The 24,469-nt window shown below is 55.0% G+C and overlaps 5 protein-coding genes across 5 annotated transcripts in view; all 5 read left to right on the forward strand.

Moving 5' to 3' along the window:
• Nucleotides 1-24,469, forward strand: part of LOC135280372 (protocadherin gamma-C5-like) — a 281,155-nt gene that overhangs the window by 51,033 nt on the left and 205,653 nt on the right. The window lies entirely within an intron of this gene.
• Nucleotides 543-4,230, forward strand: LOC135280358 (protocadherin gamma-A12-like). The gene is made up of 2 exons (XM_064388179.1): nucleotides 543-3,582; nucleotides 4,210-4,230. Exons 1-2 carry the CDS (start codon nucleotides 1,132-1,134, stop codon nucleotides 4,228-4,230), a joined length of 2,472 nt encoding a protein of 823 aa, XP_064244249.1. The 5' UTR covers nucleotides 543-1,131.
• On the forward strand, nucleotides 7,918-10,806 carry LOC135280359 (protocadherin gamma-B5-like). Its single transcript, XM_064388180.1, has one exon. The coding sequence runs from the start codon at nucleotides 8,302-8,304 to the stop codon at nucleotides 10,804-10,806; it is 2,505 nt and encodes an 834-aa protein (XP_064244250.1). The 5' UTR covers nucleotides 7,918-8,301.
• Nucleotides 13,021-20,439, forward strand: LOC135280360 (protocadherin gamma-A12-like). Its single transcript, XM_064388181.1, has 2 exons — nucleotides 13,021-15,666; nucleotides 20,131-20,439. The coding sequence occupies exons 1-2, from the start codon at nucleotides 13,216-13,218 to the stop codon at nucleotides 20,437-20,439; spliced, it is 2,760 nt and encodes a 919-aa protein (XP_064244251.1). The 5' UTR covers nucleotides 13,021-13,215.
• On the forward strand, nucleotides 20,145-23,156 carry LOC135280148 (protocadherin gamma-B5-like). Its single transcript, XM_064387894.1, has one exon. It carries the CDS (start codon nucleotides 20,529-20,531, stop codon nucleotides 23,112-23,114), a length of 2,586 nt encoding a protein of 861 aa, XP_064243964.1. The 5' UTR covers nucleotides 20,145-20,528; the 3' UTR covers nucleotides 23,115-23,156.

The raw sequence follows: 24,469 nt of genomic DNA on the forward strand, positions 1-24,469 counted from the left end.
CAAATGTTTGCAGTTCTGTTTACTCGGATAAACATCTGAGATGCGAATGGGTCCCATATCAGGGAGATTGGCCAGAGGAGGGTTTAGGCACTTGAATGAAGCCCATTTGCACATTGAATAGTGGTCAGCTCAGTTTCAAGAGTTTTAAATTTTTTCTACCGTTCCATAATTTTCTTCAACACATATCCTATCATCGTTATTAACAAATACTTAGATGAATTGTTTACTAACGAACTACGGTGCTTTACACGTTGATTTTAGGGAAAAAAAGGGAACCTAGAATGACTTGCTTAAATGTAAATCTGTGTAAACTAAGAAAATACAAGGCGTATCTTAGGAAAGGATATCAAATATTTGAAGTCCTGAAAATTTCCTTGAGAGTTTTAGCTGCATCTTTATCTCTACCTGTAATTCAGTCCTGTAATAATTAGCTCCCTGGCTTCAACAAGTGTGTCATTGCTCTCGTCCCGCTTGTTTTAATGAACCTGATAGCTTTGTATTTTCGGGATATGGTATCTTAATGTTTTCTCTCTGAGAGCCTGTTGTTGAAGATGCTTTTGAACAAAAAGGATAAGAATAACAATAAGCTACAGTGCAAAATACGAAATATATGTTTGAATTTATGAATAATGTCATAGGTAAGTGAAGAGTTTGCCGTGCGGTTAAAGAACCACGCGCACGGAATGCCTGTGCCTTCCTCCCGGTGGTGCTAGCGTGGAGGATGAAGGCAGAGATCGGCTGGAGCAATGCGGAGGCAGGAGATCGGCGCGGGACGAAAAGCGGCGTCTCCGCGGCGACTGTCCCCTGCAGGGAGCAAGGCGGGGCGGGCGGCGCTCGGTGCCTGCAGTGCCGGGCGGAGGCTGCGGGCGCCGCTGTTGACCGAGAGGAGCGAGAGGAAGCTCGGAGCGCTGCAGCCCCGCCCGCTGCGGACCCGCTCGATCACAAGATCGCCGGATAACTGGCCCGACCGAGCGGTCTGCGATCGGCCCAGAGGTTCAGAACCGATTTCCAGCGAAGTAGACGGACAGCCGGTGGCAGAGCGACCGGGAGCAGCGAGCCAGAGAAGGACAGTGAGGCAGATCGGCGGTCGGCGGTGGGGAGCCGTTGCGGTGCTGCGGTGCCGCGGCGGAGATGTGCGCGGCGGGGAGGCGCTGGGGCCGGCGGCAGCGAGCTCTGCTCGGGGCCGTCCTGCTGGCGGCGTGGCAGGCGGCGTGGGGGCAGCTGCGCTACTCGGTGCCCGAGGAGATGCCCAAGGGCTCGTTCGTGGGCGACGTGGTCAAGGACCTGGGGCTGCAGCTGCCGCAGATCAGTGATAATGCTGTCCGTGTTGTTACCGAAGGTAGGACGCAGTATTTCGCGCTGCACGGGAAGACGGGACATTTAGTGACAGCGGAGAGGATCGACAGAGAGCAGCTGTGCGAGAGTGAGCAGCAATGCGTGCTGCGCTGTGAGCTGATAGTGGAGGGGGAAATGAAGTTTTATGGAATAGAAGTGGAAATCAAGGACATAAATGACAACGCACCCAGCTTCAAGGAAATTGAGCTGGAAGAGAGAATAAGCGAGGCGACGGTCCCGGGGTCGCGCTTTCCCCTGCCAGACGCCCATGATCCTGACTCGGGCCGGAATTCCCTGCAGAGCTACGAGCTGAGCGGCGACGAGCACTTCTCACTGGCCGTGCAGGCGGGCCCCGGCGGCGATCAGCGTCCCGAGCTGGTGCTGGCCAAGGTGCTGGACCGGGAGGAGGCGGCGTTTCACGAGCTGGTGCTGAGGGCGATGGACGGCGGCGATCCGGCACGGACGGGCACGGCTCGGATCCGCGTGACGGTGCTGGACGCGAACGACAACGCGCCCGTGTTTAGCCAGGCGGAGTACACGGTGCGAGTGCCCGAGGACGTGCCCGTGGGCTCCGTAATCATTGCTGTCACGGCAACGGACGCCGACGAAGGGGTGAATGGTCATGTGAAATACTCGTTTAAGAAAATCACAGAGAAAGCCTTGAAAATATTCTACTTAGATTCTGAGAGTGGAGAGATCACTCTGTTGCGGAGCCTGGACTTCGAGGAAGGCACCTCCTACGAACTGGAGGTGCAGGCACGGGACGGGGCTGGCCTGTCCGACACTGCAGAAGTTGCGATCACTGTCACAGACATAAACGATAACGCACCCGAGATTTCAGTGAGGTCAGCGCTCAGCGAAATTTCTGAGGATGCCCCTTCGGGGACAGTGGTAGCCCTGTTGCACGTACAAGATCGAGACTCAGGGGCAAATGGCCAGGTGCGCTGCTCCCTCGAAGGGGGCGTCCCGTTCCGGCTGCAAAGGTCGCAGAGCAATTACTACAGCGTGGTGACAGCGGGAGAGCTGGACCGGGAGCAGGTGTGGGAGTACAACGTGACGGTGCGGGCGGCGGACGGCGGGTCGCCGTCGCTGCAGAGCAGCGCGGTGCTGGCGCTGCGGGTGCTGGACGTGAACGACAACGCGCCGGTGTTCTTGGAGGAGCGCTACAGCGCGCGGCTGGCGGAGAACAACGCGGCGGGCGCGCTGGTGCTGACGGTGCGCGCCACGGACGCGGACTGGGGGCAGAACGCGCGCGTGCGCTACCGGCTGGCGGAGGGGCGGGTGCGGGGCGCGCCGCTGTCGTCGTACGTGTCGGTGCAGGCGGAGACGGGCGCGCTGTACGCGCTGCGCTCCTTGGACTACGAGCAGGTGCGCGAGCTGCAGCTGTGGGTGCGGGCGGAGGACGGCGGCGCGCCGGCGCTGAGCAGCAACGTGTCGGTGCGGCTGCTGATCGTGGACGAGAACGACAACGCGCCGCAGGTGCTGTACCCGCCGGCGGGCGCAGCGGCGGGCTCGGGCGCGGCGTGGTCGGGCGTGGAGCTGGCGCCGCGCCGGTCGGAGGCCGGCGCGCTGGTGGCCAAGGTGGTGGCGGTGGACGCGGACGCGGGGCAGAACGCGTGGCTGTCCTACGAGCTGGCCAAGGCCACGGAGCCGGGGCTGTTCCGCGTGGGGCTGCACAGCGGCGAGGTGCGCACGGCGCGCTCGCCGCTGGCCCGCGACGCGGCGCGCCACAGCCTGGTGGTGCTGGTGCGGGACCACGGGCGGCCGGCGCTCTCGGCCACGGCCACGCTGAGCGTGGTGCTGGCCGAGAGCGTGGCCGAGCTGCTGGCCGAGCTGGGCAGCGCGGCCGACGAGGCGGCGGCGCCGGGCGAGCCGGCCGCCAGCCTGACGCGCTGGCTCGTGCTGGCCGTGGCCGCCGTGTCGTGCCTCTTCGTGGCCTTCCTGCTGCTGCTGCTGGCGCTGCGCCTGCGCCGCTGGCACCGCCAGCACCTGCTGCCGGCCGACAGCGGCGCCCTGCGCGGCGTGCCCGTGTCGCACTTCGTGGGCATCGACGGCGTGCGCGCCTTCCTGCAGTCCTACTCGCACGACGTGTCGCTCACGGCCGACTCGCGCAAGAGCCAGCTGCGCTTCTCGGCCGCCAGCTGCTGCGACACCCTCCCGGCCCGCCCGCCGCCCGACGAGCCCGCGCCGCTGCTCGGGGACCAGGACCCCGCCGGCGCCCTGCCCGCGGATTCCGCCTCCGCACCGGTGAGTTCCCTGAACCAGTTTTTATCCGCTCTTCTTTCTTCTATTACTTCTCTCCTCTTTTCCGTGTCCTGCAGAGCGATGTGTGCTGGCAGGGAAGGCAAAGTCTCTGTTAGGGACGTGCTCATCGCGGGGCTTCTTGCTGCACCACCCCAGACATGGGGTCGGGTCTTGGCTTTCCAGTTTGGGAGGGATGCGTGATAAGGGAGACTGCTCTTGGCTGGAGGGTTTTTCTAAATGAAGTTCTTTCTGTATCATATGATCCTCACTGCTTCAGTATCTTTTGATGTACAGGTGGTGTTTCACCCCCTTGCTGCTTCTTCTCTGAGATGTATTTAGCAGACAAATATTTCTTCCCTCTTAGTACAGAGCTGTAAAGACTCCTGTTTGAAGTCTATAGTTTATCCTGGTGCATGTTGAAGGGAAACCGTCTGATTATCTGGCATTTTAATGGAAATTGTTTTCCAGGTATCGAGGTCGAGGCACAACATGCAATATTTTAGAGGCCGGAGATGGAAATACTGGGCTCTGTGTGTGAAAAAATTGTTAAGAGACAGATAAGTTTTCAGTGTGGATCTGTAGTATCATGAAATGCAATTTTCTCCTTCCCGAATATGTGTGGTTTAACAGATATTACGGAAGTTCTATTGAGAACAGGTGTGTTTACATGTTATTGTAATGTATTTAAGGTATTGCAATATATTTAATGCATAGTCAATATATTCAATTAATACCCTTATGTATTCTATCTGAAACGTCACAAAGGGAGCTTTGCAGTAAAGAAATTTATTCCAATAACAATCTTTAATACCTAGATTACGTATTTTCTCCAAAAGCCATAATCCAGATGAATGAGATCCCTTCATTTCTGCAGACGTTATCTTCTTGTTTTGTTCTTTGTACTGATCTCAAGTTGGGCCTTTACATCTGGTAGTATCTGATCACATCTCTTACGTTTTCCTGGCTGTCCCATACATGCCTTTCATTTTCACAACTCGACCGGGAAAGACATTCATAGATGTGTTTCCTTAAATTTGTAATGGGAGAAATTGTCTCATTTCTCACCCGCACACATTAAGAAATGAAATGTTAGCCATGGTAAGTTGTATCTGCAACTTTTCTGGCAGTGGAGTACATCTGCTAATGGTAAAGGTCAGAGAGAACCATAGAATCTGTACGAGTTTGAGGAGACTCTTGCAGGTGCAGCGTGTGAGGAAGCACTGTTGGAGAGAAAGCAGGTGTTTTTTTAACTTCCATGGTCCATTGCTGGACTAGATAAAATGAATATGCTCAGATTATAAACGGCCACGCTGTGGATTCCTACGTTTGCTTTTCTGTAATGGGGTGCTCTCTGTGAATGGTAGTTTAACTGTTGCCTTGTTTGTCATGACCAGGTAAAGGCGGCCCTGTGTGTGTCTGAAACTCTATCTGAAAATGTCTCTAGAATCACTAGATCGTGATTGTGACATAGTCGTGATGGACAGTCAGGGAGAGATTGTTCCCAGGGAGAGACTGGCCCCTAAGCAGGCAAAGGGGGGGTTCAGTGATGCTCTAATCTGAGTGTGCCTTCACATCATGCCTCGTGCCAAGGCCGGTGCCACTTACACCAAGCGCCCTTTTCCTGTGTCCAGAAAAGGATGGCAATCCTCCAATGAATTTCTCTGGGGAAGCAGTGCCCAGGGAGCTTCAGGGCTTGTGTGTCTAGAAGAAGAAATGCTGTGGGAAATGTCATTTTCCCAGCTGTATGTCCGTGTTCAAGTTGTGATGTAGAGTTTCACTGTGTTTGTACTAAGCTTTCCCAAGCCTGGAGCAGACCTCCAGATGTTATCAATGGCTCGTGTTTGTTGATGTTACTGCTGATGTTTTGTTGGTATTGAAATTGGTAGGATTGCAGGGAGGGGAGAGTCTAACTTACAAGCAAAGTCTTGGTTTGGGGCTTTTTATTTGAAGCACGTGCCAGAAAGTCACTAATTTTATCCTTTGTCACGTCTGATACAGCTCTTCCCTGTGAGTGGTAGCTCTTGGATATGGGCATAAACTTCACATGAAAGGTTGCAGAATGGCATATATTCAAAACTGTCCATGTGCTTAGGAAGAATGAAGACATCTTTGAGTTGCTCCTGGTCTGAGTCTTGAACTGACCTGCATAGTGCTTGTGTCTGTTAGAACATGTTACATTTCTTCAAATATCAGTGATGAGCAGAGTCCATACCTGTGGACCTGTGTTGTGTTCCCTGTTCTCCATAAGGAGAAGTTGTGTGGAAAAGTTCTTCCAGTGGTGTCTGTGTGCAAAGGGATCCCTCTTGGGTTGGGTGATGTCTGAGCATTTTGTCTGCACAGCAACAGGGCAGGTGAGAGAGTTGCTGAAATATCTAAAGGATTGGTGTAAATATTCAGTTTTCCCTAGCTGTTGTATGGGTCACATAGTTGTGGTTCTGTGCATTTTTCTTTGCATTTTCTCCAAAGAAATTACTTGGAGTGTCTTACCACTACATATTAGATATGTTTCTCATGTACCTGTTACAGCTGACACAAGTTAGGCCTTCAAACTTAGGCCTTTAAAATCAGGCCTTTAAACTTAGGCCTTTAAACTTAGGCCTTCTAACTTAGGCCTTCTAACTTGTGGGCTATGAGCAGGCCACAAAGTAGAAAAGCTGATGAGAGCCCTTGAGTGTTTAGTGAAATGAAGCCACCCTGGTAGTCCAGAACAAGATTTCAAGGTCACACTTCCAGCCAGAGACCTCAGTGGGTTCCAGGTGCTCTCGAGGATGAATTTCCTTGCCCACAGAGAAGCCTGAGATTCCCTCCTGGTGAGTTTCTCTGAAAGCACTTCTTCTGCATCTCTGCATTGCTTGTGTGGTTTTCTTTTCTTGACATGTTATTACAGCTGATGTGGAATGAGGACATGTGAGGGGGATATATCTGTCTTCTAATGTTGTCATATGTTAAGAGATGTAAAAATGACCTCAGGAGCAGTCACATCTTTGTGGATCTGTGCATGTGGTAAAAGAGGGGAAGTATGTATCTTGATAGAGAGTTTGTGGAAGTGGCAATTACATTTTCCACCTTGGATCTCAATTCAGGTTCTGTTTCCTGGAAGGCCATGGTTCATGTTTCCTTCCCACTTGTGAGTGCTGCTATGCAGGAAATAGTAACTTCCCTTGAGAACCAAATGAAGACAGAATGTTGTGTGTGAGGAAATGAAAAATTACTGAACTCAAGTGGGTAGCTGTAAAATGCTGCTGTTCAATTCCACTTACCTGGGGATTCTTCTTGTGTCTCTGAGGTCTACATACCTACATGGTGCTCTCTGTGATTTCCTGCACTGCACAGGCCCTGATGTGTCACAGTAGCCAAAGACTGGCCCCATGTATGGCAGTGGCAGGTATTGGGTTTGGCTTCTCTGACACAGTAAGTGCCAAGGACTTCTGTTGTTCTGCTGCCTAGTGAAGTCATTTAGTCCAGTCAGAGAGACCTCATGGTCCTGAAATACTCCTGCAGCTTGCTTACCTTGCAGCTTGAGGCCTCAGTGAGTTTCCACATGCTCTGGGAAAGAATTTTTAAGGCAATGTTGTGGTAAAGCACAGAAAAATCACAGCAATTAAATATCTCCTGATCTCTGATGATGTCCAATGGAAGTTTGGGGTTTGTACATGAGTCTTCAGAATTCATTGGAAACCATTCAGCTGATTTTGCAGTCCCAAAACAGATCTGGGAGATGCTGGGACTTTTGCCCAAAGGTTAGGAAAATCAAAACAATGAAGATATTAAATCAATATTTGTAGCAGGCCTAAAATTTTTGAGTCTCCACCAAAACCACAGAAGGTTTTTCTGTATGGAAGAAGAGGCAGTGTAAGGACGGACACAGGGCAGAGTCTGCACTGCTTTGCACTTTCTTATTCTCTGCCAGGGATGTATGTACAGTGCCATTTATCTGAGAGCAGATCCACTGCTTCTGGGCTTTACATTTCTTTACGAGTGTTAATCACTGTAAAAATGTCCTTTGGGTTTACACGGGTTTTGCACAGGTGATGGGCAAACAATATCTCGGGTACCACTGGAACAATTAAATTGTAAAGCATCTCAGAAATCTTCTTTTCAGATTTTGCTTTCAATTGTTTGACTGTGCATGAAGGAGCCAGTTCGTATTTTTGGAACACATATTTGGTTTCTGATTTTCATGCCATCTCAAACCAGAGAGTGCAAAAGTCGTTGATACAGTGTGATACTTGTTTCCATGTCTATTGCAGCTAGAAATAATGAGATCGTTATCACACGGATATTGTTGCTGTAATCGTAAGGGTTCCTGCTGGTGGTTAGTCGGGAGCTGGTGGCGGTGCGGGCAGGCGGGAGAGCCCCGGGGCCGGTGCCGCCGCTGAGCCCCGCCCAAAGCCGGGCCCCCCTGAGCGCGGCGCTCCGGCGGCTGCAGTGGCGCGGCGGCGCCTCCGGGTGTCGCTGTTGGCCGCCGCCGAGCGGCGCTGGAGCCGCCGCCGCCGCCGCCGCAGCGTCCTGCCCCCGCAGGCTGCTCGCTCGCCCGGCGCCGGCCACAGCGGCAGCGGCACCGCCGCCAGCAGCGGCGGCGAGAGGCGGCGAGAGGCGGCGAGAGGCGGCGCGGCGAGCTCGCAGCCTTTGAGCGGTGTGTGTTGTGGGCGGCGAGAGCGGCTGGAAGGGAGGCAGGGCAGCGGCAGGAGGCAGGAGCGCGGCGAGCGCTGCGGGCAGAGAATGGCGGTGAGGCGGCGGCAGAGGCTTGGGCCGGGCGGCGGGCGAGCGCTGCTGGCCGCGGTGCTGGTGTGCCTGTGGGGCCGGGCGGCGGCCGAGCGGGTCCGCTACGCCATCCCCGAGGAGCTGGGCAGAGGCTCGCTCGTGGGGCCGCTGGCGCGGGACCTGGGGCTCAGCGCGGACGAGCTGCCGGCGCGCAAGCTGCGGCTGAGCGACGAGAAGCAATACTTCACGGTGAATGAGGAGAACGGGAACCTGTACGTGAATGAGAGGCTGGACCGGGAGGAGATGTGCGGCGAGTCGGCGACCTGCTCCGTCAGCTTCGAGGCGCTGGTGCACAACCCGCTGAACATTTTCCACGTCGAGGTGGCGATCGAGGATGTGAATGACAATTCCCCGGTTTTTAGCAAGCCTGCTCTGGAACTGGAAATCACGGAACTGACGGTTCCCGGGACTCGTTTTCCTTTGGAAATGGCCCGAGACGCCGACGCAGGAAGTAACTCCCAGCTGACTTACGAGCTCTCCAGCAACCCGTCCTTCTCTCTCATCTTGGATGACAACCCGGGTGGAAAGAAGCAGCCTGAATTAGTGCTGGAGAAAGCATTGGACCGAGAGATGCAGAGCTCCTTTGAGTTGGTGCTGACGGCCGTAGATCACGGGGATCCCTCGAGGTCCGGGACTGTCCAGGTTCGCATCAACGTGACGGATGCAAATGATAACCAGCCTGTGTTCAGTAAAAGAGTATACGAGGCACGAGCTACGGAGAATCTGCCGGCGGGGTCACTGGTGTTGCAAGTAATGGCCACGGATGCGGACGCCGGCTCCAACGGGCAGGTCTTCTATTCCTTCAGCAACGTCCCGGAAGGATTTCGCAGATTGTTCACGGTCGACAGTGACAGTGGTGAGGTCAGAGTGGTGGGTCCCCTCGATTTCGAGGAGAAGAATAAATACATCTTCAGCCTGGAGGCGACAGACGGAGGCGGGCTTACCAGTCACTGCGAAGTGCAGATCGACATCACCGACGAGAATGACAATGCGCCGGAAATCACGATTCTGTCGCTGTCGAGCCCCGTGCCAGAGGACGCACCGGTGGGCACCGTGGTGGCCCTGCTGAAAGTTCGGGATCGGGACTCCGGCGAGAACGGTCAGGTGTCGTGCGAGCTGTCGGGAGAGGCGCCGCTGTCGATCGTGGCGTCGTCGGGCGGCTCGTACAAGGTGGTGACGACGGGCGCGCTGGACCGGGAGCAGGCGTCGGAGCATGGCGTGACGGTGGTGGCCCGGGACCGGGGCAGGCCGGCGCTGTGGAGCAGCAGGGAGCTGGTGCTGGAGGTGTCGGACGTGAACGACAACGCGCCGGTGTTCGAGGAGGCGGCGTACAGCGCGTACGTGGCGGAGAACAACGCGGCGGGCGCGCTGGTGCTGCGCGTGCAGGCGCGGGACGCGGACGCGGGCGCCAACGGGCGCGTGAGCTACTGGCTGGCGGGCGGCAGCGCGGGCGCGGCGGGCGCGGCGCCGCTCGTGTCGGTGGAGGCGCGGAGCGGCGCGCTGTACGCGCAGCGCTCCCTGGACTACGAGCAGTGCCGCGAGTTCACGGTGGCCGTGCGGGCGCAGGACGGCGGCTCGCCGGCGCGCAGCTCCACGGCCACGGTGCGCGTCTTCGTGCTGGACCGCAACGACAACGCGCCCAGGGTGCTGTGGCCGGCGGCGGCGGCGGCGGCGGGAGAGGCGGCGGGAGGGGCGGCGACGCCTTTCGAGGTGGTGCCGCGTTCGGCCGAGGCCGGCTACCTGGTGGCCAAGGTGGTGGCGGTGGACGCGGACGCGGGGCGCAACGCGTGGCTGTCGTACGAGCTGGTGCAGGCGTCGGAGCCGGCGCTGTTCCGCGTGGGGCTGCACAGCGGCGAGGTGCGCACGGCGCGCGCCGTGTCCGAGCGGGACGCGGCCAAGCAGCGTGTGGTGGCCGTGGTGAAGGACCACGGGCAGCCGGCGCTGTCGGCCACGGCCACGCTGCACGTGGTGCTGGCCGAGAGCTTGCAGGAGGCGCTGCCGGAGCTGAGCGAGCGGCCGGCGGGCGCCGAGGAGGCGGCGGCGGCGGCGGCCGAGCTGCAGTTCTACCTGGTGCTGGCGCTGGCGCTGCTGTCGGCGCTCTTGGTGCTGAGCGTGGCGCTGGCCGTGCTGGCGCGGCTGCGCCGGGCCGGGCCGCCCGCCGTGCTGCGCTGCCTGGGCGCGCAGCGCTTCTCGCTGGCCGGCGCCGCCTTCCCGGCCGACTTCTGCGAGGGCACCTTGCCCTACTCCTACAACCTGTGCGTGGCGGCGCCGGCCCGCGCCGTGCCCGAGGCCGCTTGGCCGCCGCCGCCGCCGCCGGTGCCCGTCCTGTCGGCGGAGGAGCTGCTGGGCGGCGATTTCTGCGAGAAGCCAAGCTCCAACAGCAGCGCTATCGAGGGAGAAGTGTCTGCCCAACCCGACCTACCGCAGGTCTGTAAAACCGTAAGCACCTACTATTCTCCTTGAGCCTTTCTTAACAGGCTTTCTCTTTTTGCCCCAGATTGATACGCTTGTCGAGACCTGGGCATTATCATTTGGTCGATACTATTTCAGTATTTACTCTGAAAGGGCACATGCATCTGGCTCTGTTGTTTGAGGAGTTGCATGTGGTTGTAACCCTCTCCTGTTTGCCCTCCCATGATTTGAGAGAAGGCTGCTTCACGTGCTGTAGGTCTAGTGAGGCTGACCATTTTCTTCCCCTGATATTGTCTGTCTGACGTCAACCCGGGTTTTAATCCTGTTTCTAAAATTTGCCGTGTAGTGTCCCATGTTTTGAGCGAATGGTGCTGCAGAAAGGGCAGCATTAATAGGACGGATATATATTTCCCAGTCGTGATTTTTCAAAGTTTTTTTTAATAGTTATGTATCAGCTCAACGGAGAACACGGATTCTTGCTTTGCAGAAAGTGATCCATTGATTCTGTGTGTGACAGAATTCCGAAAAGGGAATTTTAATTTCTGGTTTGTTGGTAGGAAGGGGCATGTGTTGGCTTGTTATTCGGGCTTTTTTCCACTGAGATGTGTGGATTTTCGACACGGAAGGAGAAATCACAGGTTGTTCCTCCCTGCTGGAAATGTCGAGTGGTATAAGTGGAATTTCGGGATAAGTTTTCTTCTGGAGTGGTGGGCGAAGTTGCTTCATTATTCCAGTCATTATTAATCTCTGCAGTTCTTTCTGCAGAGCCGCGAGCTCCTGCTGTTCCCCTTGTGTCTTTCCGAACCGCAGCTCTCCTTTCCTTGGGTTTCCCCGTGTAATGTAGGTGGGAGTGGCCGGTCCATGTCTCCGAGAAGGAATGAAAGAACAAAATTATTTCTTCTTCTGAGAACAGACAATTAGTCATAGTTCCTGATTGTGCGGTGGCAACAGCTTCAGGTTAATCTAAGAGGTTTTGTCTGCATCTCTTGAGTTGACTAAAATCGCATTAGTTATCAGCTGTGATGGGGAATCATAACTGTGCAGGAGATTAGCCGGTTCTGCATGAAGGAATTGGGGAAATAACGCAGATAGTAGCTATTGCAGATTTTTCCTTCATGAGCGGTTTATCCTGAAATTTACCCTGTATTCTGGGACCTGTTTAAAAGCTGGCCACATACCCTTTGTTTAACACCTTTTTGGCCTTGGACTCCAGAAAGAATCTCTTCTTATGGATAGAAAAGTGACAGGTTCTTCATCCGGAGTGAAAGAAGAGACTGACACTCATCTTTTGCGTGAGCACTGCTGCAGAAATGGCAGGGCTGGTACCATTAGTGGGGCGAGTTAATTTTGCTAGTTTTCTTTTTCCATTCTGGCTGGTAATTCCCTTTTTCTTTTTTACCACTCCTAGCATTTCCTTCATACACAGGTGTAGATGAAGACTGAGGTCTCAAATGGGGATTTTTTTCCCTTCCAGAGCCTGTATTCTTATTCTTTTTTATAAAAAGAGAGGTCTTTGGACCCTGTACAGAGAGTTCGTCCTCTTAGGGGATTTTTTTGGTTGTTTGTTTGGTTTTGGTTGGTTCCCCCTTCTACCCCTCCTTCCCCAGTATTTCTTACAAATGTCGGTTTAAAAGGATAATAAGCCTCTAAGATTCAAATATTGCCATCAAATGTGTAAGAGTTTTGTCAATTGACACTTTAAGCACTTGAATCGGGTATACTTGAAAATCTATCAAAGGCCATCAGAGTCTAAGGTGTGCAGCTCTAATGATCATTTCCCGTTGTTGAAAATGTGCCATAGCTCCATGAATACGCAATAATCAGAACAAGGTTTTGCTAGTGAGCGTCAAGCCTTTACGTCTTAACTTCGGAGAAAAGAAAAGTCTCTTCCTGGGATTATAGAATGAATTGATGGAATAGAATTGCGTATAAACCGGACAGGTTCATTTCAGGTACTTTTCTGCCTCCTGGGTAGCTATAAATAGAGTTGGCACAGAGTGATGAAGTAACCTAGAGCTGTATGTCAGAGACGGCTTTCTTTCATTACCCTTGCGCCGGTCATTCCATCATGTCTTCTAGAAATATTTGTGATGAAAGCTCTGCTTTTGTACTACTGTGCTAGGACTCGTGATGCTCCGTCCGCCGTATTAAAATAAATACATTGCATTTCACTGCGTGCAGTGCCGGCAGAGAGCTGCGGGCGCCGCTGTTGACCGAGAGGAGCGGGAGGAAGCTCGGAGCGCGGCAGCCCCGCCCGCTGCGGCCCGGCTCGCTGGCGGTGCCGGTGTGTGAGTCGGCGGCGGAGCAGTCTGCGATCGTCCCCGCGGTGGGGAATGTGCTGAAGGGGGTCGGAGGAGTCTGGCAGCAGCGGCCGGGAGCGGAGCGCCGGAGCTACACTGTGAGCCAGATCCGTGAGCGGGGGCGCAGAGCTCCCGCCGGTGTTGCGGTGCCGCGGCGGAGATGTGCGCGGCGGGGAGGCGCTGGGGCCGGCGGCAGCGAGCTCTGCTCGGGGCCGTCCTGCTGGCGGCGTGGCAGGCGGCGTGGGGGCAGCTGCGCTACTCGGTGCCCGAGGAGATGCCCAAGGGCTCGTTCGTGGGCGACGTGGCCAAGGACCTGGGGCTGCACCTGACGGAGATCCGCGATAATGCCGTCCGCGTTGTCTCTAAGGGTAGGACGCAGTATTTCACTGTGCACGGGAAGACCGGACATTTAGTGACGGCGGAGAGGATCGACAGAGAGCAGCTGTGCCAGAGTGTTCAGCAATGCGTGCTGCGCTGTGAGCTGATAGTGGAGGGGGAAATGAAGTTTTATGAAATCGAAGTGGAAATCAAGGACATTAATGACAACGCACCCAGCTTCCGAGAGACGGAAAAAGAATTAAGAGTGAGCGAGATAGCGGCGCCGGGGTCGCGATTTCCTCTCCGAGAAGCACAAGACCCAGATTCGGGCCGTAATTCCCTGCAGAGCTACGAGCTGAGCGGCGACGAGCACTTCTCGCTGGCCGTGCAGGCGGGCCCCGGCGGCGATCAGCGTCCCGAGCTGGTGCTGGCCAAGGTGCTGGACCGGGAGGAGGCGGCGTTTCACGAGCTGGTGCTGAGGGCGAGGGACGGCGGAGATCCGGCACGGACGGGCACGGCTCGGATCCGCGTGACGGTGCTGGACGCGAACGACAACGCGCCCGTGTTCAGCCAGGCGGAGTACACGGTGCGAGTGCCCGAGGACGTGCCCGTGGGCTCTGCCCTCGTCTCCGTCACGGCAACGGACGCCGACGAAGGTCTGAATGGGCAGGTGAAATACAGCTTCCATAAAATTTCAGACCATGCTTCAGAACTTTTTAATCTCGACTCTGAGACTGGAGAAATAACTGTTAAGGACGACTTGGATTTCGAGGAAATCTCCTCCCACGAACTTGAGGTTCAGGCACATGATGGAGGAGAACTCTCTGACACGGCAAAAATTACTATCACAGTGACAGATGTCAACGACAATGCTCCCGAGATTTCCGTGCAATCAGCACTGAGCGAGATTTCTGAAGACGCCCCGAGGGGGACGGTGGTTGCCCTTTTGCATGTCCAGGATCTGGACTCCGGGGCTAACGGCGATGTGCGCTGCTCCCTGGACGGGGATGTCCCATTCCGGCTGGAGAGCTCTCGCGGCAGCTACTACAGCGTGGTGACAGCGAGCGAGCTGGACCGGGAGCAGGTGTGGGAGTACAACGTGACGGTGCGGGCGGCGGACGGCGGGTCGCCGTCGCTGCAGAGCAGCGCGGTGCTGGCGCTGCGGGTGCTGGACGTGAACGACAACGCGCCGGTGTTCGTGGAGGAGCGCTACAGCGCGCGGCTGGCGGAGAACAACGCGGCGGGTGCGCTGGTGCTGACGGTGCGCGCCACGGACGCGGACTGGGGGCAGAACGCGCGCGTGCGCTACCGGCTGGCGGAGGGGCGGGTGCGGGGCGCGCCGCTGTCGTCGTACGTGTCGGTGCAGGCGGAGACGGGCGCGCTGTACGCGCTGCGCTCCTTGGACTACGAGCAGGTGCGCGAGCTGCAGCTGTGGGTGTGGGCGGAGGACGGCGGCGCGCCGGCGCTGAGCAGCAACGTGTCGGTGCGGCTGCTGATCGTGGACGAGAACGACAACGCGCCGCAGGTGCTGTACCCGCCGGCGGGCGCAGCGGCGGGCTCGGGCGCGGCGTGGTCGGGCGTGGAGCTGGCGCCGCGCCGGTCGGAGGCCGGCGCGCTGGTGGCCAAGGTGGTGGCGGTGGACGCGGACGCGGGGCAGAACGCGTGGCTGTCCTACGAGCTGGCCAAGGCCACGGAGCCGGGGCTGTTCCGCGTGGGGCTGCACAGCGGCGAGGTGCGCACGGCGCGCTCGCCGCTGGCCCGCGACGCGGCGCGCCACAGCCTGGTGGTGCTGGTGCGGGACCACGGGCGGCCGGCGCTCTCGGCCACGGCCACGCTGAGCGTGGTGCTGGCCGAGAGCGTGGCCGAGCTGCTGGCCGAGCTGGGCAGCGCGGCCGACGAGGCGGCGGCGCCGGGCGAGCCGGCCGCCAGCCTGACGCGCTGGCTCGTGCTGGCCGTGGCCGCCGTGTCGTGCCTCTTCGTGGCCTTCCTGCTGCTGCTGCTGGCGCTGCGCCTGCGCCGCTGGCACCGCCAGCACCTGCTGCCGGCCGACAGCGGCGCCCTGCGCGGCGTGCCCGTGTCGCACTTCGTGGGCATCGACGGCGTGCGCGCCTTCCTGCAGTCCTACTCGCACGACGTGTCGCTCACGGCCGACTCGCGCAAGAGCCAGCTGCGCTTCTCGGCCGCCAGCTGCTGCGACACCCTCCCGGCCCGCCCGCCGCCCGACGAGCCCGCGCCGCTGCTCGGGGACCAGGACCCCGCCGGCGCCCTGCCCGCGGATTCCGCCTCCGCACCGGTGAGTTCCCTCTACCAGTTTTTATCCGCTCTTCTTTCTTCTATTACTTCTCTCCTCTTTTCCGTGTCCTGCAGAGCGATGTGTGCTGACAGGGAAGGCAAAGTCTCTGTTAGGGACGTGCTCATCGCGGGGCTTCTTGCTGCACCACCCCAGACATGGGGTCGGGTCTTGGCTTTCCAGTTTGGGAGGGATGCGTGATAAGGGAGACTGCTCTTGGCTGGAGGGTTTTTCTAAATGAAGTTCTTTCTGTATCATATGATCCTCACTGCCTCAGTATCTTTTGATGTACAGGTGGTGTTTCACCCCCTTGCTGCTTCTTCTCTGAGATGTATTTAGCAGACAAATATTTTTTCTCTCTTAGTACAGAGCTGTAAAGACTCCTGTTTGAAGGCTATAGTTTATCCTGGTGCATGTTGAAGGGAAATGTTCTGATTATCTGGCATTTTAATGGAAATTGTTTTCAACGTGTCGAGGCACTACATGCAATATTTTAGAGGCCGGAGATGGAAATACTGGGCTCTGTGGGTGAAAAACTGTTAAGAGACAGATAAGTTTTCAGTGTGGATCTGTAGTATAATGAAATACAATTTTCTCCTTCCCGAATATGTGTGGTTTAACAGATATTACTGAAGTTCTATTGAGAACAGGTGTGTTTACATGTTATTTTAATGTATTTAAGGTATTGTAATATATTTAATGCATGGTCCATATATTTAAATAACACCCTTATGTATTCTAATCTGAAACGTCACAAAGGGAGGTTTGCAGTAAGGAAATTTATTCCAATAACAATCTTTAATACCTAGATTACGTATTTTCTCCAAAAGCCATAATCCAGATGAATGAGATCCCTTCATTTCTGCAGACGTTATCTTCTTCTTTTGTTCTTTGTACTGATCTCAGGTTGGGCCTTTACATCTGGTAGTATCTGATCACATCTCTTACGTTTTCCTGGCTGTCCCATACATGCCTTTCATTTTCACAACTCGACCGGGAAAGACATTCATAGATGTGTTTCCTTAAATTTGTAATGGGAGAAATTGTCTCATTTCTCACATGCACGTGTTAAGAAATGAAATGTAGCCATGGTAAGTTGTATCTGCAACTTTTCTGGCAGTGGAGTACATCTACTAATGGTAAAGGTCAGAGAGAACCATAGAATCTGTAACGAGTTTGAGGAGACTCTTGCAGGTGCAGCGTGTGAGGAAGCACTGTTGGAGAGAAAGCAGGTGTTTTTTTAATTTCCATGGTCCATTGCTGGACTAGATAAAATGAATATGCTCAGATTATAAACGGCCAAGCTGTGGATTCATAAGTTTGCTTTTCTGTAATGGGGTGCTCTCTGTGAATGGTAGTTTAACTGTTGCCTTGTTTGTCATGACCAGGTAGAGGTGGCCTTGTGTGTGTCTGAAACTCTATCTGAAAATGTCTCTAGAGTCACTAGATCGTGATTGTGACATAGTCGTGATGGACAGTCAGGGAGAGATTGTTCCCAGGGAGAAACTGGCCCCTAAGCCGGCAAAGGGGGGTTCAGTGATCCTCTAATCTGAGTGTGCCTTCACATCATGCCTCGTGCCACGGCCTGTGCCACTTACACCAAGTGCCCTTTTCCTGTGTGCAGAAAAGGATGGCAATCCTCCAATGAATTTCTCTGGGGAAGCAGTGCCCAGGGAGCTTCAGGGCTTGTGTGTCTAAGAAATGGTGTGGGAAATGTCATTTTCCCAGCTGTATGTCCTTGTTCAAGTTGTGATGTAGAGTTTCACTGTGTTTGTACTAAGCTTTCCCAAGTCTTGAGCAGACCTCCAGATGTTATCAATGGCTCTTGCTTGTTGATGTTACTGCTGATGTTTTGTTGGTATTGAAATTGGTAGGATTGCAGGGAGGGGAGAGTCTAATTTACAAGCAAAGTCTTGGTTTGGGGCTTTTTATTTGAAGCATGTCCCAGAAAGTCACTAATTTTATCCTTTGTCACGTTGGATACAGCTCTTCCCTGTGAGTGGTAGCTCTTGGATATGGGCATAAACTTCACATGAAAGGTTGCAGAATGGCATATATTCAAAACTGTCCATGTGCTTAGGAAGAATGAAGACATCTTTGAGTTGCTCCTGGTCTGAGTCTTGAACTGACCTGCATATTGCTAGTGTCTGTTAGAAGATGTTACATTTCTTCAAATATCAGTGATGAGCAGAGTCCATACCTGTGGACCTGTGTTGTGTTCCCTGTTCTCCATAAGGAGAAGTTGTGTGGAAAAGTTCTTCCAGTGGTGTCTGTCTGCAAAGGGATCCCTCTTGGGTTGGGTGATGTCTGAGCATTTTGCCAGCACAGCAACAGGGCAGGTGAGAGAGTTGCTGAAATATGTAAAGGGTTGGTGTAAATATTCAGTTTTCCCTAGCTGTTGTATGGGTCACATAGTTATGGTTCTGTGCATTTTTCTTTGCATATTCTCTAAAGAAATTACTTGGAGTGCCTTACCACTACATATTAGATATGTTTCTCATGTACCTGTTACAGCTGACACAAGTTAGGCCTTCAAACTTAGGTGTTTAAAACCAGGCCTTCAAACTTAGGCCTTCAAACTTAGGCCCTCAAACTTAGGCCTTCAAACTTAGGCCTTCAAACTTAGGCCTTCTAACTTAGGCCTTCTAAGTTAGGCCTTCTAACTTAGGCCCTCAAACTTAGGCCTTCAAACTTAGGCCTTCAAACTTAGGCCCTCAAATTTAGGCCTTCAAACTTAGGCCTTCAAACTTAGGCCCTCAAACTTGTGGGGTATGAGCAGGCCACAAAGTAGAAAAGCTGATGAGAGCTCTTGAGTGTTTAATGAAATGAAGACACCCTGGTAGTCCAGAACAAGATTTCAAGGTCACACTTCCAGCCTGAGACCTCAGTGGGTTCCAGGTGCTCTCGAGGATGAATTTCCTTGCCCACAGAGAAGCCTGAGATTTCCTCCTGGTGAGTTTCTCTGAAAGCACTTCTTCTGCATCTCTGCATTGCTTGTGTGGTTTTCTTTCCTTGACATGTTATTACAGCTGATGTGGAATGAGGATATGTGAGGGGGATATATCTGTCTTCTAATGTTGTCATATGTTAAGAGATGTAAAAATGACCTCAGGAGCAGTCACATCTTTGTGGATCTGTGCATGTGGTAAAAGAGGGGAAGTACATTTCTTGAGAGAGAGTTTGTGGAAGTGGTAATTACATTTTCCACCTTGGATCTCAATTCAGGCTCTGTTTCCTGGAAGGCCATGGTTCATGTTTCCTTCCCACTTGTGAGTACTGCTTTGCAGGAAATAGTAACCTCCCTTGAGAACCAAATGAAGACAGAATGTTGTGTGTGCGGAAAATGAAAAATTACTGAACTCAAGTGGGTAGCTGTAAAATGCTGCTGTTCAATTCCACTTACCTGGGGATTCTTCTTGTGTCTCTGAGGTCTACATACCTACATGGTGCTCTGTGTGATTTCCTGCACTGCACAGGCCCTGATGTGTCACAGTAGCCAAAGACTGGCCCCATGTATGGCAGTGGGAGGTATTGGGTTTGGCTTCTCTGATACAGTAAGTGCCAAGGACTTCTGTTGTTCTGCTGCCCAGTGAGGTCATTTAGTCCAGTCAGAGAGACCGCAGAGTCCTGAAATACTCCTGCAGCTTGCTTACTTTGCAGCTTGAGGCCTCAGTGAGTTTCCACATGCTCTGGGAAAGAATTTTTAAGGCAATGTTGTGGTAAAGCACAGAAAAATCACAGCAATGAAATATCTCCTGATCTCTGATGATGTCCAATGGAAGTTTGGGGTTTGCACATGAGTCTTCAGAATTCATTGGAAACCATTCAGCTGATTTTGCAGTCCCAAAACAGATTTGGGAGATGCTGGGACTTTTGCCCAAAGGTTAGGAAAATCAAAACAATGAAGATATTAAATCAATATTTGTAGCAGGCCTAAAATTTTTGAGTGTCCACCAAAACCACAGAAGGTTTTTCTGTATGGAAGAAGAGTCAGTGTAAGGACGGACACAGGGCAGAGTCTGCACTGCTTTGCACTTTCTTATTCTCTGCCAGGGATGTATGTACACTGCCATTTATCTGAGAGCAGATCCACTGCTTCTGGGCTTTACATTTCTTTACGAGTGTTAATCACTGTAAAAATGTCCTTTGGGTTTACACGGGTTTTGCACAGGTGATGGGCAAACAATATCTCAGGTACCACTGGAACAATTAAATTGTAAAGCATCTCAGCAATCTTCTTTTCAGATTTTGCTTTCAATTGTTTGACTGTGCATGAAGGAGCCAGTTTGTATTTTTGGAACACATATTTGGTTTCTGATTTTCATGCCATCTCAAACCAGAGAGTGCAAAAGTCGTTGATACAGTGTGATACTTGTTTCCATGTCTATTGCAGCTAGAAATAATGAGATCGTTATCACACGGATATTGTTGCTGTAATCGTAAGGGTTCCTGCTGGTGGTTAGTCAGGAGCTGGTGGCGGTGCGGGCAGGCGGGAGAGCCCCGGGGCCGGTGCCGCCGCTGAGCCCCGCCCAAAGCCGGGCCCCCCTGAGCGCGGCGCTCCGGCGGCTGCAGTGGCGCGGCGGCGCCTCCGGGTGTCGCTGTTGGCCGCCGCCGAGCGGCGCTGGAGCCGCCGCCGCCGCCGCCGCAGCGTCCTGCCCCCGCAGGCTGCTCGCTCGCCCGGCGCCGGCCACAGCGGCAGCGGCACCGCCGCCAGCAGCAGCGGCGAGAGGCGGCGAGAGGCGGCGAGAGGCGGCGCGGCGAGGTCGCAGCCTTTGAGCGGTGTGTGTTGCGGGCGGCGAGAGCGGCTGGAAGGGAGGCAGGGCAGCGGCAGGAGGCAGGAGCGCGGCGAGCGCTGCGGGCAGAGAATGGCGGTGAGGCGGCGGCAGAGGCTTGGGCCGGGCGGCGGGCGAGCGCTGCTGGCCGCGGTGCTGCTGTGCGTGTGGGGCCGGGCGGCGGCCGAGCGGGTCCGCTACGCCATCCCCGAGGAGCTGGGCAGAGGCTCGCTCGTGGGGCCGCTGGCGCGGGACCTGGGGCTCAGCGCGGACGAGCTGCCGGCGCGCAAGCTGCGGGTGGCGTCTGCCGGCAAGAAGCAGCTGAAATACTTCACGGTGAATGAGGAGAACGGGAACCTGTACGTGAATGAGAGGCTGGACCGGGAGGAGATGTGCGGCGACTCGGCGACCTGCTCCGTCAGCTTCGAGGCGCTGGTGCACAACCCGCTGAACATTTTCCACGTCGAGGTGGCCATCGAGGACGTGAATGACAATTCCCCGACCTTCAGCAAGGCTTCACTGGACCTCGAGATTAGTGAATGGACGCTTCCCGGTGCTCAGTTTCCTTTGGAAATGGCCCGAGACGCTGATGTAGGAACAAACTCATTGCTGACTTACCAACTCACCAGCGACCCGTCTTTCTCACTATCTATGAAGGAAAAGGCAGGCGGAAAAAAGCAGCCTGAATTAGTACTCGAGAGGGCTTTGGACCGAGAGAAGCAGAGCTCCTTTGATCTGGTACTGACGGCAGTTGATGGTGGGGACCCCGCGAGATCCGGATCAGTCCAGATTCGGATCAATGTGACAGACGCAAATGACAACCCGCCCGTGTTCAGCAAAAGCGTCTATGAAGCGAGAGTGGCCGAGAATCTGCCGGTGGGGTCGCTGGTGCTGCGGGTGGTGGCCACGGATGCAGATGCGGGCTCCAATGGGCGGGTCTCCTACTCCTTCAGCAGCGTCCCGGATACTGTCAAGGAGTTGTTCACTATCGACAGCGAAAGCGGCGAGATAATGACATCCGGTGCCCTCGATTTCGAGGAGAAGAGTAAATACATCATCGGCCTGGAGGCGACAGACGGAGGCGGCCTCACCAGTCACTGCGAAGTGCAGATCGACATCACAGACGAGAACGACAACGCGCCCGAGATCACCATTCTGTCGCTCTCGAGCCCGGTGCCTGAAGACGCACCGGTGGGCACCGTGGTGGCCCTGCTGAATGTAAAGGACCCGGACTCTGGCGAGAACGGTCAGGTGTCGTGCGAGCTGTCGGGAGAGGCGCCGCTGTCGATCGTGGCGTCGTCGGGCGGCTCGTACAAGGTGGTGACGACGGGCGCGCTGGACCGGGAGCAGGCGTCGGAGCATGGCGTGACGGTGGTGGCCCGGGACCGGGGCAGGCCGGCGCTGTGGAGCAGCAGGGAGCTGGTGCTGGAGGTGTCGGACGTGAACGACAACGCGCCGGTGTTCGAGGAGGCGGCGTACAGCGCGTACGTGGCGGAGAACAACGCGGCGGGCGCGCTGGTGCTGCGCGTGCAGGCGCGGGACGCGGACGCGGGCGCCAACGGGCGCGTGAGCTACTGGCTGGCGGGCGGCAGCGCGGGCGCGGCGGGCGCGGCGCCGCTCGTGTCGGTGGAGGCGCGGAGCGGCGCGCTGTACGCGCAGCGCTCCCTGGACTACGAGCAGTGCCGCGAGTTCACGGTGGCCGTGCGGGCGCAGGACGGCGGCTCGCCGGCGCGCAGCTCCACGGCCACGGTGCGCGTCTTCGTGCTGGACCGCAACGACAACGCGCCCAGGGTGCTGTGGCCGGCGGCGGCGGCGGCGGCGGGAGAGGCGGCGGGAGGGGCGGCGACGCCTTTCGAGGTGGTGCCGCGTTCGGCCGAGGCCGGCTACCTGGTGGCCAAGGTGGTGGCGGTGGACGCGGACGCGGGGCGCAACGCGTGGCTGTCGTACGAGCTGGTGCAGGCGTCGGAGCCGGCGCTGTTCCGCGTGGGGCTGCACAGCGGCGAGGTGCGCACGGCGCGCGCCGTGTCCGAGCGGGACGCGGCCAAGCAGCGTGTGGTGGCCGTGGTGAAGGACCACGGGCAGCCGGCGCTGTCGGCCACGGCCACGCTGCACGTGGTGCTGGCCGAGAGCTTGCAGGAGGCGCTGCCGGAGCTGAGCGAGCGGCCGGCGGGCGCCGAGGAGGAGGCGGCGGCGGCGGCCGAGCTGCAGTTCTACCTGGTGCTGGCGCTGGCGCTGCTGTCGGCGCTCTTGGTGCTGAGCGTGGCGCTGGCCGTGCTGGCGCGGCTGCGCCGGGCCGGGCCGCCCGCCGTGCTGCGCTGCCTGGGCGCGCAGCGCTTCTCGCTGGCCGGCGCCGCCTTCCCGGCCGACTTCTGCGAGGGCACCTTGCCCTACTCCTACAACCTGTGCGTGGCGGCGCCGGCCCGCGCCGTGCCCGAGGCCGCTTGGCCGCCGCCGCCGGTGCCCGTCCTGTCGGCGGAGGAACTGCTGGGCGGCGATTCCTGCGAGAAGCCGAGCCCCAACAGTGACCTCGTCGTGGGAGAGCCGCCCGCCGAGCCGGATGCACCGCAGGTCTGTAAAGGCTGGGCTTCTCTTTTTAAAAGTTTCCGAATCGTCGTCATTTTCCCCTGGGTATTCTCTGCATGGTCTCAGTGGGTATTCGTCATTTGTATCCCCAAGTAGCGGCAGAAGTTTTTAATTTTCTGGGTAACAGGTTCAGCTGACAGGCTTTGATTATAGCTCTCCTTTCGGCTAGTAGCAGCGCTTCTCAGTATTTGTCCTGCTTCCCGGAATCGTGTTTGTGTGAATTGCACAGTCCTGTTTCCGTGATGGACTGAATTAGGGAACGGGCTGCACCTCGTTCACGGAGAGCAGGAAGCGTTTGGTTCTTCCTTGGTCATAGGTTCAGCTTGGGGTGCAAGGTTTTGTCTTCAACACTGGAGCTCTGTACATTAGAATTTGTTAGCAACCTTGAATGCAGATTCGTGTTTCTCTGGAAGATGAATAGCTGGTTTTGTATGATTGAGTGGAGGAGAAAAAAAAAAACAAGAAAGCGGTGAGATCTGGTGTTGGAGCTTTTATCCTTCCTGACTGATTTGTTCAGAAAGGGTGTGCTTGGAAGTCGTGTATAGCTTTACCCAAACCCGTTTTTAAAACTCTGTTTTGTCCCTCTTCGATTTAGAAGGGAAACGAACGTGGAAAGTTCCATTCTCTATCCTGAGTGAAAAAGGAGATTGTCGCCCGTTTTGTAGCGGGGGTTATGCATTAGTAGGACTAGATGCTTCGTTTTTGCTTCCTTGCTGGTTCTGTTTTGCTCTTCAAGATCTTTATTTCGTACAATGGTGAGAGTGTTGAAAGATTTCTGTTTCTGAGATTTTTATTTTTATATCCTGTTTTCACAATAATACTGGGGCGTTTCGTAGACCTCGCAAATATTAAGAACAGCAAATGTTTGCAGTTCTGTTTACTCGGATAAGCATCTGAGATGCGAATGGATTCCATATCAGGGAGATTGGCCAGAGGACGGTTTAGGCACTTGAATGAAGCCCATTTGCACATTGAGTAGTGGTCAGCTCAGTTTCAAGAGTTTTAAATTTTTTCTACGGTTCCGTGATTTTCTTCAACACATATCGTATCATCGTCCTTAACAAATACTTAGATGAATTGTTTACTAACGAACTACGGTGCTTTACACGTTGATTTTAGGGGGAAAAAAAGGGAACCTAGAATGACTTGATTAAATGTAAATCTGTATAAACTAAGGAAATACAAGGCGTATCTTAGGAAAGGATGTCAAATATTTGAAGTCCTGAAAGTTTCCTCGAGAGTTTTAGCTGCATCTTTATCTCTGCCTGTAATTCAGTCCCCTAACAATTAGCTCCCTGGCTTCAACAAGTAATTGCTCCCGTCCCGCTTGTTTTAATGAACCTGATAGCTTTGTATTTTCGGGATATGGTATCTTAATGTTTTCTCTCTCAGAGCCTGTTGTTGAAGATGCTTTTGAACAAAAAGGATAAGAATAACAATAAGCTACAGTG

This window comes from Passer domesticus, chromosome 13 (assembly GCF_036417665.1).
Source record: "Passer domesticus isolate bPasDom1 chromosome 13, bPasDom1.hap1, whole genome shotgun sequence".
Lineage (NCBI taxonomy): Eukaryota > Metazoa > Chordata > Aves > Passeriformes > Passeridae > Passer > Passer domesticus.